Source organism: Mobula hypostoma, chromosome 18 (genome assembly GCF_963921235.1).
Source record: "Mobula hypostoma chromosome 18, sMobHyp1.1, whole genome shotgun sequence".
NCBI classification, from domain to species: Eukaryota; Metazoa; Chordata; class Chondrichthyes; order Myliobatiformes; family Myliobatidae; genus Mobula; species Mobula hypostoma.
In genome coordinates, this window is record NC_086114.1 from 21369111 (window position 1) to 21388510 (window position 19400).

Sequence of the window (19400 nt, forward strand, 5' to 3'; positions counted from 1 at the left end):
TTTCTCCACCCCACCAGGTGGGCAGAAAAACTGGACCAACTCACTGAGACAGCCACAAAAGATCCAGAAGGATTCCTTGGTCATCCAGTGAATGCCTTTAAATTGATGAAACGATTGAACTCGGAGTGGGTAGAGCTGGAAAATCTGGTACTTAAGGATATGTCAGATGGTTAGTGGCTATTCAGCATCTAGGCACGCTAATTGGCAAAGCCATCTTACTCTTCCTCTAACTCGTTGCTCCTTTGCCTTCTGTTCCCCCCCCCCCCAACTCATTCATGGTATCAAAACAATCCAACCTCTTTGGTAGCACTGCAACCTGTTTAGACTTTGCCTAATCCTTGCAGCCTGAGTGCTTTCATAGGAATGACTTACTGTTTGTCTTTGTTATATATTTGATGAGTGGAAAACTGCGAAAGAGAATGAGAGAAATTGGCCACACCTGTCTGTTTTGTCATTCATTAATATAATGGCTGATCTCTTCAAGTATCACATTTCTGCAATAACCCCGAATTTCTTTTTCCATTAATAACCTAAAACCTTCTGATCTCAAATTTTAATATAATTGGCAAATGAACCTCCACAGCTTTATTGGGTGGGAATTCCAAAGATTCACTACCCTTTAGGTGAAGCGATATCATTTTGGTCCTAAATGGGTGAATTCTGACTTTGAGATTGGGACGTTTGGTTCCAGACATTCGGGTTAGGGAAACATGATGCCAATATCTAGTTATCAAGCAGGATTTATAAACATGACAAAAGCAACATTTCTATTGTCTTGGGGTAAAATATTCGTTTAATTTTTTTTCTAAGCAACATTTTCTCTCCTTTCTATAAGATGTAGGAGCAGAATTAGGCCATTCAGCTCATCGAGTCTGCTCCATCATTCTATCATGGTGGATCCTGGATCCACTCAACCCCTATACACCTGCCTTCTCATCATACCCTGTGATTTCCTGACCAGTCAGGAAACTATCAGCCTTTAATATACCCATGGACTTGGCCTCCACCGCAGTCTGTCGCAGAGTATTCCACAGATTCACCACTCTGTGGCTAAAATAATCCCTCCTTACCTCCGTTCTAAAAAGTTGCCCCTCAATTTTGGATCTGTGTCCTCTAATTTTGGATACTCCCACCATTGGAAACATCCTCTCCACATCCACCCTATCCGGCCTTTCAACATTTGGTAGGTTTCAATTAGATTCCCCCCTCCCCCCCATTCTTCTAAATTTCAGTGATACAGGCCCAAAGCTGCCAGACGCTCTTCATCTGCTCACCCCTTCATTCCCGGAATCATCCTTGTGAACCTCCTCTGGACTCTCCAATGGCAACACATCCTTTCTGAGATATGGGGCCTAAAGCTGTTGACAATACTCCAAATGCGGCCTGACTAGTGTCTTATAAAGCCTCAGCATTATCTCCTTGCTTTTGTATTCTATTCCCCCTGAAGTGTATGCCAACATTGCATTTGTCGTCTTTACCATGGACTAAACCTGTAAATTAATCTTCTGCAAGTCTTACACAAGGACTCTGAAGTCCCTTTACTCCTCTGATGTTTGAACCTTTTACCTACTTAGATAATAGTCTGCACTGTTGTTCCTTTTACCAAGAATGTGTTATCGTACATTGTATTCCATCTGCCAGTTTTTTGCCCATACTGCCAATTTATCTTAAGTCCTGCTGCAATCGCATTGCTTCCTTGGCACTACCTACCCCTCCACCTATCTTCATATCATCCGCAAACTTTCCCACAACGCCATCAATTCTGTTATCTAAATCATTGACAACCAATATGAAAAGTAGCGGTCCCAATGCTGATTCTTGATGAACACCACTAGTCACTGGCAGCCAACCAGAAAAGCCCCACTTTATTCTCACTCGCTGCCTCCTACCTGTCAGCCATTCCTCTATCCATGCCAGTATCTTTCCTGTAATGCCATAGCATTTTATCTTGTTATGCAGCCTTGTGTGGAACCTTATCAAGTGCTTTCTGAAAATCCAAGTAAATGACATCCACTGCCTCTCTTTTGTCCACCCTGCTTGTTACTTCCTCAAAGAACTCTAACAGATTCGTCAGGCAAGATTTCCCTCTACAGAAACTATATTGACTTTGACTTATTTTATCATCAGTCTCCAAGTACCCCAAAACCTCGTCCTTCATAATGGACTGCAATGCTTTCCCAACCACTGAGGTTAGGCTAACTGGCCTATAATTTCACAAACACAAGGAAATCTGCAGATACTGGAATTTCAAGCAACACACATAAAAAATGCTGGTGAACGCAGCGGGCCAGGCAGCATCTATAGGAAGAGGTACAATCGATGTTTCAGGCCGAGACCCTTTGTCAGGTCTAACTGAAAGAAGAGGTAGAGATTTGAAAGTTGGGGGGGGGGAGGGGGAGATCCGAAATGATAGGAGAAGACAGGAGGGGGAGGGATGGAGCTAAGAGCTGGAAAGTTGATTGGCAAAAGGGATTTGAGAGGATCATGGGACGGGAGGCCTAGGGAGAAAGAAAGGGGGAGGGGGGATGCCCAGAGGATGGGCAAGGAGTATATTGAAAGGAACAGAGGGAGAAGAAGGAGAGAGAGAAAAAAATTAATAATAAATAAATAACAGATGGGGTACGAAGGGGAGGTGGGGCATTAACGGAAGTTAGAGAAGTTAATATTCATGCCATCAGGTTGGAGGCTACCCAGACGGAATATAAGGTGTTGTTCCTATAATTTCCTTTCTTTTGCCTTCCTCCAAAGTGACATTTGCAATCTTCCAGTCCTCTGGGACCATGCCAAAATCAAGTGATTCTTGAAAGGTCATGACCAATACATCCATTATCTCTTCAGCAACCTCTCTCAAAACTCTGGGATGTAGTCCACATGGTCCAGGTGACTTACTCACCTTCAGACCTTCGAGTTTGACTAGCACTTTTTCCTTTGAAATAGTAACGACACTCACTCCTGCTCCCTGACACTCACGGACCGCTGGCACACTGCTAGTGTCTTCCACAATGAAGACTGATGCAAAGTACTGATTAAGTTCATTTGCCATTTCTTTGTCTCCCATTACCACCTCATCAGCATTATTTTCCAGTGGTCCAATATCAACTCTCACTTCCCTTTTACTCTTTATATAACTGCAAATACTTTTAGTATTCTGCTATATATTGTCTAGTTTGCCCTCATATTTCATCTTTTCCCTTCCTATAGCTTTTTTAGTTACCTTTTCTTGGATTTTAAAAGCTTCCCAATCTCCCAACTTCCCACTCACTTTTGCTACCTTGTATGCCCTTTCATTGGCTTTTATGCAGTCCTTAACTTCCCTTATCAGCCATGGTTGCCAATCCCTGTCATTTGAGAATAACTTTTTCTGTCAGAAATATCTATCCTCTGTTTTGTGAACTATTCCCAAAAAGTTCAGCCATCTGTGCTGTGCCATCACCCCACCAGTATCCTCCTCAAATCCACCTGGGAAAGCTCCTCTGTCATGCCTCTGTAATTCCCTTTATTTTAATTGTGATATAGATACATATCATGTGCTTCTCCCTCTCAAGTTGCAGTGTGAATTCCATCATATGATCACAGCCTCCTAAGGGTTCCCTTACATTAAGTTCTCTAATAAGATCTGGATTATTGCACAACATCCGATCTTAAGATAACCTTTCCCTGAATAGGCTCAAGCACAAGCTGCTCTAAAAAGCCATCTTGTAGGCATTCAACAAATTCCCTCTCTTGCAATCTGAGACCAACCTGATTTTCCCAATTCCCTTGCATGTTGAAGTCCCCATTGCAATTGTGACATTACCCTTATTACGTGCCTCTTCCAGCTCCCTTTGCAATCACAATCCCACATCTTGGCTACTATTTGGAGGCATATATATGATTTCCATAAGGTATTATTTTTGTTTTTAACCCTTGCAGCTTCTTAACTTCACCCTCAAAAATTCAGTATTCTCTGACCCTATGTCACCTCTTTCTAGAGATGTAATTCCATCTCTTACCAACAGAGAAACACCACTGCCTATGCCTTCCTGCAGGTCCTTTTGATACAAAGTATATCCTTTCATGTTAAGCTCCTGACTATTCTGCCTTCTTTCTGCCATGATTCAATGATGTCCACAATGTCATACCAACTAATCTCTAATTGCGCTATGAGTTCATCTACCATATTCCAAATACGACATGCATTTAAATACAGCACCTTTAATCCTGCATTCTTCGTCCTTTTGAATTTTGCCTTTGTGGTACAATTTGCTCTGTCTCCATTTGTACCCAATCATCGGTTTGTCCTTACTGTTACACCCATCATCTATTTGTAAACCTGCTGGCTCATCCTCAGCTCTATCGTGCTGATTCCCATCCCCCTGCCATATTTAAACCACTCCCAACAGCTCTAGTAAATTGCTGGCAAGAGTATTGGTCCCCCTCGGATTCAAGTGCAACCCGGCCCTTTTATACAGGTCACATCTGTGCCAGAAGTCCAGATTATCCAGAAATCTGAATCCCTGACCTCTGCTCCAATTCATAGGCCACTCATTTATCTGCCACCTCATTCTGTTCCTTTCCTCACTGTCGCATGGCACAGGCAACACGCTTGAGGTCCTGCTTCTTAGCTTCCTTCCTCACTCCCTGTATTTTGTTTTCAGGACATTTCTTGGCATTTGTAAATAACATTTTGAAAATGGTCTGAATTCTGAGGAGACTTCTTTCTGATTGATTCAATTATATTCTTTGTTTTTGTTTTTTGTGGAAATGTTTGATCCCTCATCATGAGGCGCTGGCATTGATAATTGAAAGATTCCCAACAGTTGCAGCTTGCATTGTGACTCTAACACTGTTGCATCCAGCATCATTCATTGCCAGATGTTTGCCTTCTGTTTCCTTTGAAGATTTTTATTTGATTTAAAAAGAAGTAGCTTGTTACTTTGGTTGGGGGGGATGCATGCTCTTGATTGATGTATTGCTGTTTACTTGCCAGCAATTCCTGTAGCCATGTGATCATTGTAGCTGACTTGCCCATCAATGGATTTGTTTTCTTTATAAGTGCAAAGTTCATTGATAAAAGCTTAATGCTCAGAAGTACTTACAAACAAAACTATCCAAGCTATTTAAGGTTTATTTTGTGATGAATAGCTCCAAATTCTATCAGTATTTCCTGACTGGAATGAATCCTGGGTTTCATTTTAGTTATTTATCATGATTTTAGTACTAGGCAAAGAACATTTCACAGGTGGTGACCACAACTCCCTGATCTTTAGTATAACCATTTACAGGGAGATGATTAGACAATGTGAGAAACTTATTTCATTGGAGTGGGCTGAACACGATGGCAGACATCCCACCTCTCCCGGAAGTTCCGGGAGTCTCCCGCATATTAATAGCAGCTCCCTGATGCCCGCAATTTATATACAATATCACGGAAATCAATTTTTTTGAGAGCAAGCGAGCAAGAGAAAGCAAGAGAGAGCGTGAGAGCGATTATGAGAGAGAAAGAGAGCATGCCATGGCAGAGTGTTCCAGAAAAAGAAAATATAAAACGTATGTCACCCAAACTACACTAAAGTGGACCCCTGCCTAATAGGGGTCAAAATAATGACAGTGTTGCTCGCTGCACTATTTGCAACAGTGAATTTTCTATTGCGCATGGTGAGTTAAGACTGTAAAAGACATGTTGAGGTGAGTTTAACAGGTGTCATTCGTTTATTAGCATAGCTAACGATATTTAAACTAGCTGGTTAACTGCTAAGGAGCTACTCTATTGCAGACATCCCACCTCTCCCAGAAGTTCTGGGAGTCTCCCGCAAATTGATGGTGCTACCTCCCTGAAATGAGTTTTTGCAGGGTGGGATGTCTGCGATGGTATTAGGGAGGAACTTGGGAGTATAAATTGGGAACAGATGTTCTCAGGGAAATGCACAGCAAAAATGTGGAGCTTATTTAGGGAGTACTCTCATTGGGTTCTGGATAAGTTTGTTCCACTGAGACAGGGATAGATTGGTGAGGTGAAGGAACTATAAGAGGTGGAACATCTAGTCAAAAGGAAGAAGGAAGCATACTTAAGGCTTAGGAAAAATAAGGCCTGTTGAGAACTGCAAGTTAGCCAGGAAGGAGCTTAAGATGGGATTTAGAAGAGCTGGAAGTGGACATGAGATGTTCTTGGTGAAGAGGATTAAGGAAAATCCCAATGGCTTCTACATGTAAATGAAGAACAGGAGAATGACTAGAGTGAGGGTAGGACCACTCAGGCATAAAGGGGAAAATGTACCTTGGGGTGGTTGGGATAGGGGAAGTCCTTAATGAAAGGTTGAGCAAGCTAGGACTTTTCTGTTTGGAGCAAAGAAGAACGAAAGACAACTTGATAGAAATGTATAAGATTGAGAGGCATAGGGTGGACAACAGTGGTCAGTGGCAGAGGACATCCATTTAGGTGAGTGGAGGGAAGTTTAGGGAAAATGGCAAAGGTAGGTTTTTTTTACACAGTGGTGGTTGCCTGGAACACATGCTGGGGGTGGTGGTAGAAGCTGATACAATAGGGACACATAGATAGGCACATGGATGTAAGAAAAATGTTAGGTTATCAGTTGTGTCAGGAGGGAAGGGTTAGATTGATCATGGAGCAGGTTTATATATAGGCTGGTACAACATAATGACTAAAGAGCCTTTAATGTACTCTACTGTTCTATGATTATGTTTGAAGGATTGCTATTTGCCTGAATTAAGTCGTGTCTGGGTTCTGTAAAAAGCATTCATCCTTAAAAAACTGCAAAAGAAAAACCTTTAAGGAACTTGCATCTCATTTGTGTTTCTGGCTGTGGTATGCCATCAGTTCCCTCTTCAAGTTCGCATCTGTGAAAATTCTTCATCCAGTGAAAAATTTCCAGTTAAATTCCTGGATTTCATATTGAAGTAGTTACTCCTAAAACTAGGAGTCTCTAAATGTGGACAGAGCAATCCAAACCAGCTGTGCAGTAGCCAACAATTTTTTTTTTTACTATCTTGGACTTCTCAATAAACTACTTAATTTGGCAGATGAAGAGGTTTACACAGCAAAAGCTGGCAGGCCAGTTCATACTGTAAACTGGATAGAGAGTCTAGCATGAAGGCATAGTATGCTTTACAAAAGAAAACTTAACGTTTGACCATCTTGCTCTGATTTGTTAATCGAATGTATCTGAGCACTCATTTTTGGTTTTTGTATTTTTGTGCTTTGAAAGTGATGTCATTTTAAAAAAAAAAGAAATTTAGATTGGCAGGCGTTGATCAATCTAGGCTGCTAGATATAGTTAGCATTATTTTCCAACCTTTCCTATCTAAGGATTACTGCCTTCTGTGAATGTAAGCATGATTAATTTCAGATGAATATGTCTAAATCTGATGTGGTTTAATTTTGATTTATATCTTAGTCTGTAAGGTTCTTGCATCCACAATGAGCTGGCATGACATTAGCTAAAGAATTAAAATTGTGAACCATTCAGCCCTATGTGGAAATTGGATGAATCCTCTAATGTAGTCAAAAAATGTTTCATTTTTCTCAAATTAATAATAGTAATTACAGTCTTATTTCTTGTAGTATATAGTAACCAAAATGCACCAAATGCTGTTAAAAATGACACATTAAAAGTAATAGCCGATAGTAAAGGTTACAAGCATTTTGACTCTGAAGTAGCAGTACAATTTCAGATTGATGAGCTCTCATCGGAGCTGAGAAGTTAGAAATCACCAAGCCTTAAGTTGCAGAGAGTGCAAAGGAAATATCTGTGAAGATGCTAATGCCCAGGGAAAGTTGCAGATGCTGAGAGTTTGTGGTGAATGTAAGTTAATCTTCACTGATCTGTCTATAGAAGGTAATTAATGTGAACAAAGAAGTAATGACAGCAAAGAGGAAGGGAAAAGAAAGGCTAGAATTAAAAGATGCCAAACTCTGCTGAGTTTGGAAATTTGAAATAAAACAGAAAACTGGAAGTACTTGGACTAGAAAGCCATTTTCTCTCTACAGGTGGTTCTTGACTTACTGACTAATTCTACCTTTTTTTTGTTTTATCTCAAATTTCTGGCATCTGCAGGATTTTATCTACTAGTATACTTTTCCCCGTTCCTTCCTATTTTCATTGATTTCTTTGCTTTACACCTCCATTTAATTAGCTTTCACCACCATCTTTCAGCCCCACTAGGTCGGCTGGTGGTGCAGTGAGATCAACGTCGGGCTTGAGAACGGAGGTTCCCGAGTTCGATCCAGTGATAGACCGCTCCCGAGCGCGCTCTCCATCCGTGCCGGGTTGATGTTGAGCTCGCAGCTCAACCTCATTTTAAAAAAAACACTGCCACCTCAAGTTTAAATTCCCACATGGAATATTGTGGAGGATCAAATACCCATACTCACTAACCCTCCTGTCATTCAGCCCCGTGATGTTCACCCTATCACTGACAATGCATTTGTACTGTCTATGCTCCCATTTCTACAACTGAAAATGTCTAATTTCTAACTTTTCTCCAATCTGATGAAAAGTCATCAATTTGAAATTGTAGCTACTGTTCCTTCCTCCACAAATTTTGCCTGATTTGAGTATTTCCAACATCTTTAGTTTTATTTAACTCCTCATATTCTTTATCATCATAGGATAGGAAATATGAATTATAAACCATTCTACACAGAGGTTCCATGTAAAACTGAAACGTTTTCATACAGTTCTTTTGCAGCCTCCAAGGAAAGTCCCTAGACCAATGCATTAAATTGTTTTAGTAACCTTTATTGGCATATAACTTGAAATAGATGTAGAAATCTGTCATCTCACAGACACGTGTGAAAACCATGATGTAAGTATGAAATGTTTCCTACAATGGTACGTTTGTAGAAGGTAAAGCTTTTTGAAGCCCTCTGCTGATTAAGGCTATTGATTTTGTTGGGTCAAACAGGCGTGTGGAAGACGATGAGCAGCACCTTTTATAGACCTTGTGCCACATAGAGAGTTGACAACCCCAGGCTGCCTCACCAGCGAGAGTATCCAAGAATAGAAGGCACTGGAGCTAAGAAGGTGGTCCATTGTGAGGATTCACAAACCTGATGTGGATTACTAGAGAAGAGAAGGGAAGTTTAAAGAGTGAAATAAAGAATTAGGGAATTTGCACCTCAGCTGCATGTAAACTCAGTCAAGTGAAGGAAGTTCTCAACAGAGAATATTTTTTCATGGCTGGAAAAGCAGCTGGTGTAAACTAGAACTGGAGGATGAAGGAATGTGGAAAGTCTTAACAAGTAAGCTTATTCCCTGCATGGTTGGACAGCTATCCTGCTTCACTTCACTGAAGCACAGCATTTGTTGTTGAAGCTACAAACATTTGTACTTCATCTTTTGAAAAGTTTGAACATGATCTTTAACTTTGCATTTGATTGCACTGATTCTGATATCTTTGCAGGATTCATTTCTAACCTCACTATTCAGAGACAGTACTTCCCGAATGATGAAGACCAGACTGGAGCAGCCAAGGCCCTCATACGTCTCCAAGACACATACAATCTAGACGCAGACACCATTTCTCAAGGCAACTTGCCTGGTATGTGCTGCAAAGCATTTTGTACAGTAAATTGATAGTGGCACTAACTTGGGGAACAATAGGATCAAAGTGCTTTTGCTTTATTTGCTAAGAGTTATAGCAGGGAGCATCTATGTTGTTTGATTCTGTGTGTGAAGGTGAGTGAATTAGGTCAGATTAAAATACTGTCGAATTAATATCTGCAAAACAACTATACTTAAGTAATTGTAGATATTCTGATTGCCTAATGAATGGTGTTTAATTGCAAAACATAAGATATTGCTGCTAGTTAATTGGTAAGGAATTAGATCGGTGAGTTTCCTTACCAGAAGTTGAATTGTCAACCTTGGAAGGATGCCAATCCACTTGCTAGGAGGGAGAACCTCTTGCCGCATTGCTGGAAACTGTTATCTCCTAGCCATAGTCTGTGCCTCTTTATTGACGGCTTGTTGTGGTAGATGCTTTTTGGATGGGAAACTCATTTTTTTTTTAAATCAAATTTTAAATGTCTTCAAGCATGATGAATTTTTGGAATTTTACCTTGATTGTTAATGCTGCATCAGCCAACTGAAATAAATTGTGTCCTGATTTAATTTAAGATCCCAGTGGTTAGCTACTCTTACTTCGAATTTTCTGTTAGTGATATTATGTCTTCTCAGTCCTAAAGAAGAGAGCCAGTTTTAAAAAAAATCTGACCTTAAAACCAAATATCATCCATAAAACTCTACAGCACCCTCTCTATGCTCCTGATATCTCTTTCAAAATAAGTCAATTGGGACATCAAAATTAAGCAATTACATAAATCATTCAAGGTTCATTTAATGACGTATTGTGATCAAGGTAGGATAACTCTAAAGAAAATTCTTCCTGTATCAACAATTTACTGTAGTGCTTTCTGTATGTTTTAGCTGTCAGGAAAGCTGTATTAACATCTCACATTGCTGTGTCAATATTATGGTTGTTTTTGCTATAATAACTCTAATTACTGCACTTCAGGCAATTAAACTATGCAGCTGTGTTGCCCAGTTACTCACATTGCTTACTCCCAAATAAGCATGAAACAATTGTCTTCTATTTAACTATTGGAGTATTTTATTAAGTACATCTCTTATAACAATTGCCAAGTCAGAATGTAATTGGGAGAGCACAGTGCCTTTCTGCCCACTCATACCTTCCTGAATATTGCCATTTTTCCCCATCTAACTGGAAAACCAAAGAGGGCAAGGATGGAAAACATGTTTAATAAATGAAATCTAATACATAAAAGTAGATAATTTCAAGGACTGTCCACTTTTCTGGGAGTGCTGGTTTTTAGAAAATCAATCTGACATAGATGGTCAATTTTATTTCGCAGTAATATGGTCGAATTTACTTGGGTAACAAAATACCTAAGCAGATATTCTTTCTACAATTGGACATCAATTTCATCTCACAACACAGAACCTCTTCCTTCTGTTTGATGTTTCATGGGTTTCACTCCACTGAGAGAAATAAAGTATTAAATAAAATAGACAGTACATAGAACAGTATAACAGTACAGTCAACACACACCGAAGTTGCTGGTGAACGCAGCAGACCAGGCAGCATCTCTAGGAAGAGGTACAGTCGACGTTTCAGACCGAGACCCTTCGTCAGGACTAACCGAAGGGTCTCGGCCTGAAACGTCGACTGTACCTCTTCCTAGAGATGCTGCCTGGCCTGCTGCGTTCACCAGCAACCTCGATGTGTGTTGCTTGAATTTCCAGCATCTGCAGAATTCCTGTTGTTAACAGTACAGTCACTTCAGCCCACGATGTTCTGATAACCTATCGAAACATACTTGATGATCAATCTAACCCTTCCCTCTTATACAGCCAACTTCCATTTTTTAAAAAAAAATTCATGTGCCTACCTAAAAGTTTTTTTTATATGCTCATATTGTGTCAGGCACCACCACCACCACTCCAGGCAGTACATTCCATCCACTTCCATTCTCTGTTATTTTAAAAAGAAAAACTCCATCTCTGACATTTTCCTTAAACATTCCTCCTTTCTTCATAAACATTCCTCCATTCACCTTAAAAAGACGTCCTCTGGTAATCAATCTGTGCAGCTTCTTTGAGGGATATGGACATGGACTCCAAGATCCCTCTGTTTCTCCACACTGCGAAGAATCCTGCCATCGATCTTGTACTCTACAAGTTCAAATACCTTCCAAAGTGTATCACCTCACACTTCTCCTGCTGCTTCCCTGCCCTTTCCATATTCTGTTGTTACCTACAGCAACCTTCTACACTCTCCACTACTTCTCCAACCTTCATGTTATCTGCAAACTTACTAACCAACTCCTCCGCTTCCTCTTCCAAGTCATTTATAAAAATCACAAAGGCTATGAGTCCCAGGGAGGTCCCTACAGAACACCACTAGTCATGGATGTCCAAGCAGAGTATGCTTCTTCTACTACTGTTCGTCCTTCTGTGGGCAGGCCAATTCAGAATCTATGCAGCCAAGTCTCCATGCATCCTATGCTTCATGACCTTCTGGACAAGCCTATTGTGGGCAACCTTATCAAACACCTTACTAAAATCCATTACCACATGTATCGTTCTACCTTCATCAATCTGTTTTGTCACTACTCAAAAAAAACTTTTGGATTTGTGGGGTATGACCTGCCCTTCACAAAGTGATGCTGACTATCCATGACAAGCTTTTGAGAGCCCTCTCCATTAGTTTTTCCTCCACTATTATTAGGCTCACTAGTCTATAATTCCCAGGATTACCTTTTTTGAACAACAGAACAACATTTGACACCCTCTGATCCTGTGGCTAGAGAAGATACAATTATCATTATCAACGTCCCAGCATTTACCCTTGCTTCTCGTAGCAACCTGGAATATATCTCATCTGGCTCCAGTGACTTAACTATCCTAATCTTTTTCAGGCAGAGATTTTTTTAAATGATGAAGAGAAACTTTTGCATACTTGGATACTTGGTGTTTAACTGCTGGTGATATAAATATTTAAATATTGTGCTAACCACCTTTCATTGAAGATCTCTTTCAAATTAGAGGCAATATTTTTGGTTAAGATATTTGCAAAATTAAAAGGAACCTTCCTTTCAATTTTATTTCTGCCTCATGTCTGCCTCCCTTTGAGGTAATGGAAGTACCAAGGGGTAGGAAGTGGAAACCATTTTACACACTGCTTCATAAATGTCGTCCTTGTGCGTTCTCCTGACCCACTGCAATGTAGCAGAAGAATTTGGATAATTATTAAACAAAATGACACACCTGAAATCAGCTAATAGATTATGTGTGAAGCTGAAAAGCCATTGAGTATGTTTCAATGACAGCATTATCAGCACAAGAGAGCTGATCATGTGACCTTACATGATTGCTAATGAGACCAGCTCAATGTAGAATCTTCTGTTTGGCCTGACTCTTGGCCACTCTTGGGTTTGAAGGAATGAAGTGAATTTGACGTTCCATGGAGCTGCAGCTCCAACATAACCAGCTGGCAAATAACTAGTCAGAAATTCCAGTTCATTTGTTGTGTATTGATCTAGAAGGTGACATAAAACATTGAAGAGTGCTATTTTCAAGCATCCTGATTCGTTAATTACTCTGAAACTATGGTTAACCTTTTCTGGAGTTTTTAAAACTCTGTCATTAGTTTGTTGTTTCAAAGTTTCCTGATTGGAGTTGACACATTTAGACTGATTCTAAAGAGCAGTATTGATAATTCAGTTGTTCATAGATGGGCTGGATTTTTGTTCCACATGGTAGTAGCAAGAGAAGTAAGTGATTTTATTTGATGGACATAATCAAATAACCCAAAGGCTTTCTTCGTAGTATCACAGGATTAGTGATGGAGAGATGGATAAGGCCATAAATTTTTTGTGTGCTAGCATAGTTTTTCAAATGATTAAGGATAAAAATAACTGAAAATCATGGGGAAATACATTCAGATATTAGCAAATGGAAATAAAAAAATATACAAGTAACTGATGAAATAGGCACTAGAGTTCACCTAACAGTGGAGCATCAATACCTGCAGAGAGAAAAACTGTAGTTTCAGCATCCTGACCTTACAGAAAGGAAATCCTAAGCTTTGTCATGGAAATCTGAATGAATTTAGCTAGCAAACCAAAGTATTTGTATTAAAGGAATTGGGGGAAGAAAGGAAAACCAAAAGAAATCAGATGGCAGAGGGGAAGAAGCTGTTCCTGAATTGTTCAGTGTGTGCCTTCAAGCTTCTGTAGCCCCTTCCTCATGGTAGCAGTGAGAACAAGGAATGTTTTGAGCTGAGACCCTTCATCACAGATTTCAAAGTACATTTGTTATCAAAGAATGTAGAGATTATACAACCTTGAGATTAAGGTCTCAGTCCAAAAATTCGGCTCTTAATACCTCTCCATAGATGCTCCTTGAGCTGCTGAGTTCCTCCAGCATTTTGTATGTACTACACTTTCTTTAAGTGTTGGGTTTTACTTGGCATCTTAAGGTGGTGAGATTCAGAAAAGAATCTGAATGACGTGGGGGGCTAAAGGGACTTTGAATGGCACTCCACAGGAGAGTGTGCCAGAAAGGTTAGTGATTAATGAAAGAACGACTATGTCATGGAGAGATTTAAACTTAAGTATTTAAAATTTGATTTGGAGAACAGATTGCAAATGCTGTTCAATGTAATTCCCAGATTCAAAGGCATGATTCTGTTGACATTTTTCCCTCCAGGTGTGAAGCATAAAACATCTCTGTCAGTGGAGGACTGCTTTGAGCTGGGGAAAGTAGCCTACTCAGATGCAGATTACTACCACACTGAACTATGGATGGAACAGGCATTAAGGCAGTTGGATGCTGGTGAGGTATCCACCATTGACAAAATCACCGTACTAGACTACCTGAGCTATTCAGTGTATCAGCAGGGCGACCTGGACAAGGCATTGGAGCTCACAAGAAGGATGTTGAAACTGGGTAAGTATGTGCAGAGGACATTCTTCTGTTTTTAAGTTGAAATGTGAATACAAGAAAAGATACCCATTAAATCTGTAAACTGACCTTGGATGTTGTAGATCCAGAGCACCAGCGAGCAAATGGAAACCTGAAATATTTCGAATATATGATAGCTGACCAGAAAAAAAAGTTGGGTGAATCCCAGGAGTCGAAAGGATCCAAAGCAGGGAGTATCTCAGAGACCAAGAAAGGGCGTCCAGCGGATTACCTGCCAGAGAGACGGAAATATGAAATGCTGTGCCGAGGAGAAGGTATCAAATTGGTAGGTAAAGTACTTGACGAAGGAGGAATTTTCGATGCTCAGGATACATAACTTGCCTTTACTTCTAAAGTCACATTTTAGAAAATGAATGAGATAAGGAGATAGATCCAAGAAATCCATTGCTATCACCTGATTTCAAACCCCACTACGTATATTTAAGTACATCAGCGAGACTAGCAGTTCTGCCATTCATGAAAACGAAATGGCTCACAGCAGTTCTCAAAGAAAATCGTGAGTTTGTGTGGTGATTTGGCTAATATTTGTTCCTTGGCCAACATCACCACCAGAACAAATGATCTATTTATCTGATTGTTGTTTGCGAATGTTTACTCTCTGCATGTTAGCTGCCATGTGACTGCGTTTCAAGGGTTACTTCATTTGATGTCAAGTGCCTGAGACTTTTGGTCGTACCAAGCTTGTGAAAATCTGTTATTTACTATTTTTAAAGTGCAACATATATATGGTAGAACTTTAAAAGTTTCCAAGTGAGAAAGGGGAAAAACTGACCATGTTTTTCCATTGCCGGTTTTGCTTTTTCGTTGTATTGCTTTTCTAATTCGATAGGCTGCTGTCAAAGTGACAAGGAATTAATAGCAAAGCTGCTTATGCCAATAGTCTATGGGAGTGGGGTGGGGGGAATGAGATCTTAATAAAGGAAACAAAATGGAATTCTGTATCTAACTAAGGTAACTTTGGTCAGTGAATTGACTTCATGCTAAATGTTATTACTGATTTTAGAATTATGAAATCAAACACACAAAACACAGTTGTTCGGCTTGTGGTATCTGTTAGTTACACACAAACTTCCTCTTTTGCTTACCCTCAGAATCGGGTTTATTATCACTTCATACGTAGTGAAATTTGTGGTTTACTGACTGCAGTACAGTGCACTACATAAAATACTAAGTTATATAAAGAAATATTTATATTCCTAAAATGATGAGTTTGTGTCTTCACTCTTTTGCCTTTCAACTACAACCAGATCTGCTTCTCACCCCCTTTTTAGAATCTCTATTAAAGAAAAATCCCCTCATTTCCTTTCTATGCTGTAGTCAGTTGTCATTAATTTTGTGTTTTTTTTTAATTGTTGATTCTCTGGCTTATGGAAAATTGTTGCTAGGTTGCTGTTTCCTTTGCAAGTTCTAAATCCAGTATTTTCCTACCCAAGATAACTGTGGCTTCCAGTTTGTTAGTAACACCTGCATTCTATATAACAATATTTCAATTTGTTTATTAGCAAATATTAAACTAATGTAGTCTCTATAAAAACTTATTACTTCCTTGCTTTAGAACAGTCAATTTGCCCCTCTCGACAAAGGCACTCTGAATGGCATTGATTGTTCAATTATTCGTAGATTTGCATGCAAATTATTTCTATATACTGCAAAGCATATTAGTCATGCTATCTTTCATTAATCACTTCATTGTCTTTTTACAGCAGGCTGCTGGCATAATCTCTCAGTTTCTGCCTGTTAATTGGTCTCATTTCGAATTGTTTTCAAAATTGCTTAATGTCATTTCTACTACACAAGCGTAAAGGAGAATGATGTAATTGTTACTCCAGATGCGATGCAGCACAAAACATCACAATAAGATAAAGAGCACAATAATAAAAAAACACAATAAATACAAATACATTAGATAGCTTGTATATATAGATTGTATGTCCATAAAGTGACACTAGGTACAGGAGTGCCTGTATGTAAAGTGACTCTGACAGGAAATGATAAAGTAAAGGTTGGGGGTGTGGAGGGGTGGGTTAGTGGGTGGAGGTGTTAATCAGCCTTACAGCCTGGGGAAAGTAACTGCTTTTGAGTCTAGTGGTCCTGGCATGGATCATATGTGATTTAGTTCCATATAAGTATCCATTTTTATATTCCTGTGCAGACTCCACGAAGGCAGAGAAAACTCTTTTGCCGTTACACAGATGCAGGCAGGAATCCAGTATACATTCTGAAACCAGTGAAACAGCAGGATGAGTGGGACAAACCGCGAATTGTCCGTTACATTGATATCATATCTGATGAGGAAATTGAACGAGTGAAAGAGCTAGCAAAACCAAGGGTAAGATGTTGCATCATCCAAGGTATTCGCGTGCCTTATTGTTCTAACTCTGTTACAGATATTTTGTGTTACTTCTTTCATTTGGAGCCATGCACTTGTTTGAAATGGTTAAATTGAGTGCTTGGCACATTTCAGAGAAAATCTGAGATTGTAACATTAGCTTGCTTGCAGGCTGTCATGCATATACGTACAATGCATAAAAGTAATTTTAGATCAAGACCTGGATACAGATCAGTGGGCTGTCTCCTTGCTCAGCATTGTATTATAAGTGGGACCACCTATAATAAGGAGAATGTACTTTTGTTTTTCAGAAGATATTTTAGATATTGTTAGTGCTTAACCGCAACAGACAATTGAAACATTTTTTTCAGCTCATCTAAAATTTATCCTACTAATGTTCGACAAGTGTCGACAGGGTAAATGCAAGCAGGCTTTTTCCACTGAGGTTGGGTGAGACTAGAACTAGAGTCATAGGTTAAGGGTGAGAGATGAAATGTTTAAGGGGAAAATGAAGGGGAACCTCTTCACTCAGATGGTGGTGAGAATGTGGAATGAGCTGCCAGCAAAAGTGGTGGATGCAGATATGATCTCAACACTTAAGGGAAGTTTGGATAGGTACATGGATAAGAGGGGTATGGAGGGCTACGGTCCAGGTGCAGGTCAATGGGACTAGACAGGATATTAGTTTGGCATGGACTAGATGGGCCAAAGGGACTGTTTCTGTGCTGTACTGTTCTATGATTGTACTAAATGTCAGACATTAACCTTTGGTATTGAATTTTTGAATGAGGTGCTTTGGGCACATGTGACATAATACAGAGGTAATTTGTTTGAAACCTGTGAAACTGATGGAATAATGTGGGAGTATCTTTTAACCAGAAGGATTGCAGTGGTTTAAGGAGGTGACTCACCATATCATCCTCGGGAGTAATTAAAGATGGCATTAAATGCAGGCCTCAACAGCCAGATCCTGAAAAATATGTAAATAGTATTTTTTTTAAAAATTGATCTATAACAGCCATTGATGGAAAACAGATTTTCTAACTTCACATTAGTATCCATGCAGTTAAAATGTTTCCTAATGAACTCGCTGATTTAGTGACAATAAATGCTTAACTAGGTATGATTATATATCATGTCAGGAGCAATTAAGTACTGAATTAAAATTGTGAAATTGAATTCTTGCAACTAAAAGGAATAAAAATAATCTTGAAGTTACCTAATGGTAAGAAGAAATTTTAATGTGTTCTATGTCACCTTTGTTTGCATTGCCTTCACCCCCATTTAAAATAGCACTTATTGTGTTGTTGGGAAATAATTGACTTCTGTGATAAACTAATAGTAAAACTGTAAAATTCATCCTTTTGTTGCTAATGTTTGGAAACTGATCTGAAATTGTTAACCATGCTTCTTATGGGCTTTCTATGAATTTTAACTTTAGTAAGGTAAGATATTGTTACTGCTAACAGCACTCAAGCCAAAGACTGTGGGGAGAGGACCCAAGAATGACCATTCCAGGGTGATGGGCTTAGTTTTTCTCCCCCCACTGGAAGGATTCTGATTGGTCCTGGTTTACATCCAGTCAAGCTGGTAATAATCTGTTTTTTCTGATTGGTTGGCTTCACAGCTGAGACGAGCCACCATTTCTAACCCAATAACTGGAGTGCTGGAGACAGCTCATTACAGAATAAGCAAAAGGTAAGCAAGAGCTGTGGCGCTCCTCTTCACAACAAAGCTGCTGCATCTTGTTCAGACCAGGCATGTTTGGAAATCGGCATCCAATGACATGAAACAGGTAAAAAGATGACGACTGAGAGCAAGGCCGGATTGTCAACACGTCAATCAAATGCTGTCAGAGCCTGTGGGTTCTAGTGAATGCAAGCAGCTTAAACAGGTCATTCATCCCTCCTGGCCTCATCTTGATGTGGAACCTGTCCAAATTTTAAACAATGAATTGGAATGCAGCCCCAAGCACAGTTCTTGCCCTTCTTCAATGTCCCACATCTTGACCAATCGGAAGCTTCCAGAGTTCCACTAATGAGTGGTGATCTGGCTATTCCAGGATTAAATCTGCCCTTTCTCTTTCTTAGCTGAAGCGTGCCACAGTGCATGACCCTCTGACTGGCCAGTTGACAGTTGCAACTTACAGAGTCTCTAAAAGGTAAGGGTAAGTTACGAGGTACTCTCGAACAGTGCAGCGACAAAGGGAAAGGTCACTGCCACCTACGTTGAAGGTGTGGGCAGCTTCATTACCCTGCTGTTTATGATGGGTTTTTATTTTGACCAACCCCTCAGTGCTTTCTATTGAGATTTTGTACTAGCGTTTACTAAATGATGAAAGACTCAATTATCCAGTGCCTGAAATCCCCAAATAGTAAAACCCGCGCAGCACATTAGCACTGGGATTTTAGATGAGAATAGACATTAAATGCTCACATCTGCTGAGGTGTCAATCAATATGAGGAAGCAAAGATTGTTATACATTGTGTCAAGCTTCTAAATTTAAATAAACCCAGAGAATATCTTTCCAAACAAATATTTACAAATTTTTGTTCAGGGTGTCA

The 19400-nt window shown here is 39.7% G+C and overlaps 1 protein-coding gene across 7 annotated transcripts in view; it reads left to right on the forward strand.

Moving 5' to 3' along the window:
- p4ha1a (prolyl 4-hydroxylase, alpha polypeptide I a) overlaps window positions 1-19400 on the forward strand; it is a 102682-nt gene that overhangs the window by 44555 nt on the left and 38727 nt on the right. For 6 of the 7 annotated variants that reach the window (XM_063070552.1, XM_063070553.1, XM_063070554.1 and 3 more), the window contains 6 exons: window positions 18-169; window positions 9403-9540; window positions 14232-14471; window positions 14570-14772; window positions 16660-16836; window positions 18464-18534. In XM_063070552.1, coding sequence (XP_062926622.1) covers window positions 18-169; window positions 9403-9540; window positions 14232-14471; window positions 14570-14772; window positions 16660-16836; window positions 18464-18534 — 981 coding nt within the window. Of the gene's footprint in view, window positions 1-17; window positions 170-9402; window positions 9541-14231; window positions 14472-14569; window positions 14773-16659; window positions 16837-18463; window positions 18535-18926; window positions 18998-19400 lie in introns of all 7 variants that reach the window. The other variant, XM_063070551.1, reaches the window with a different exon arrangement.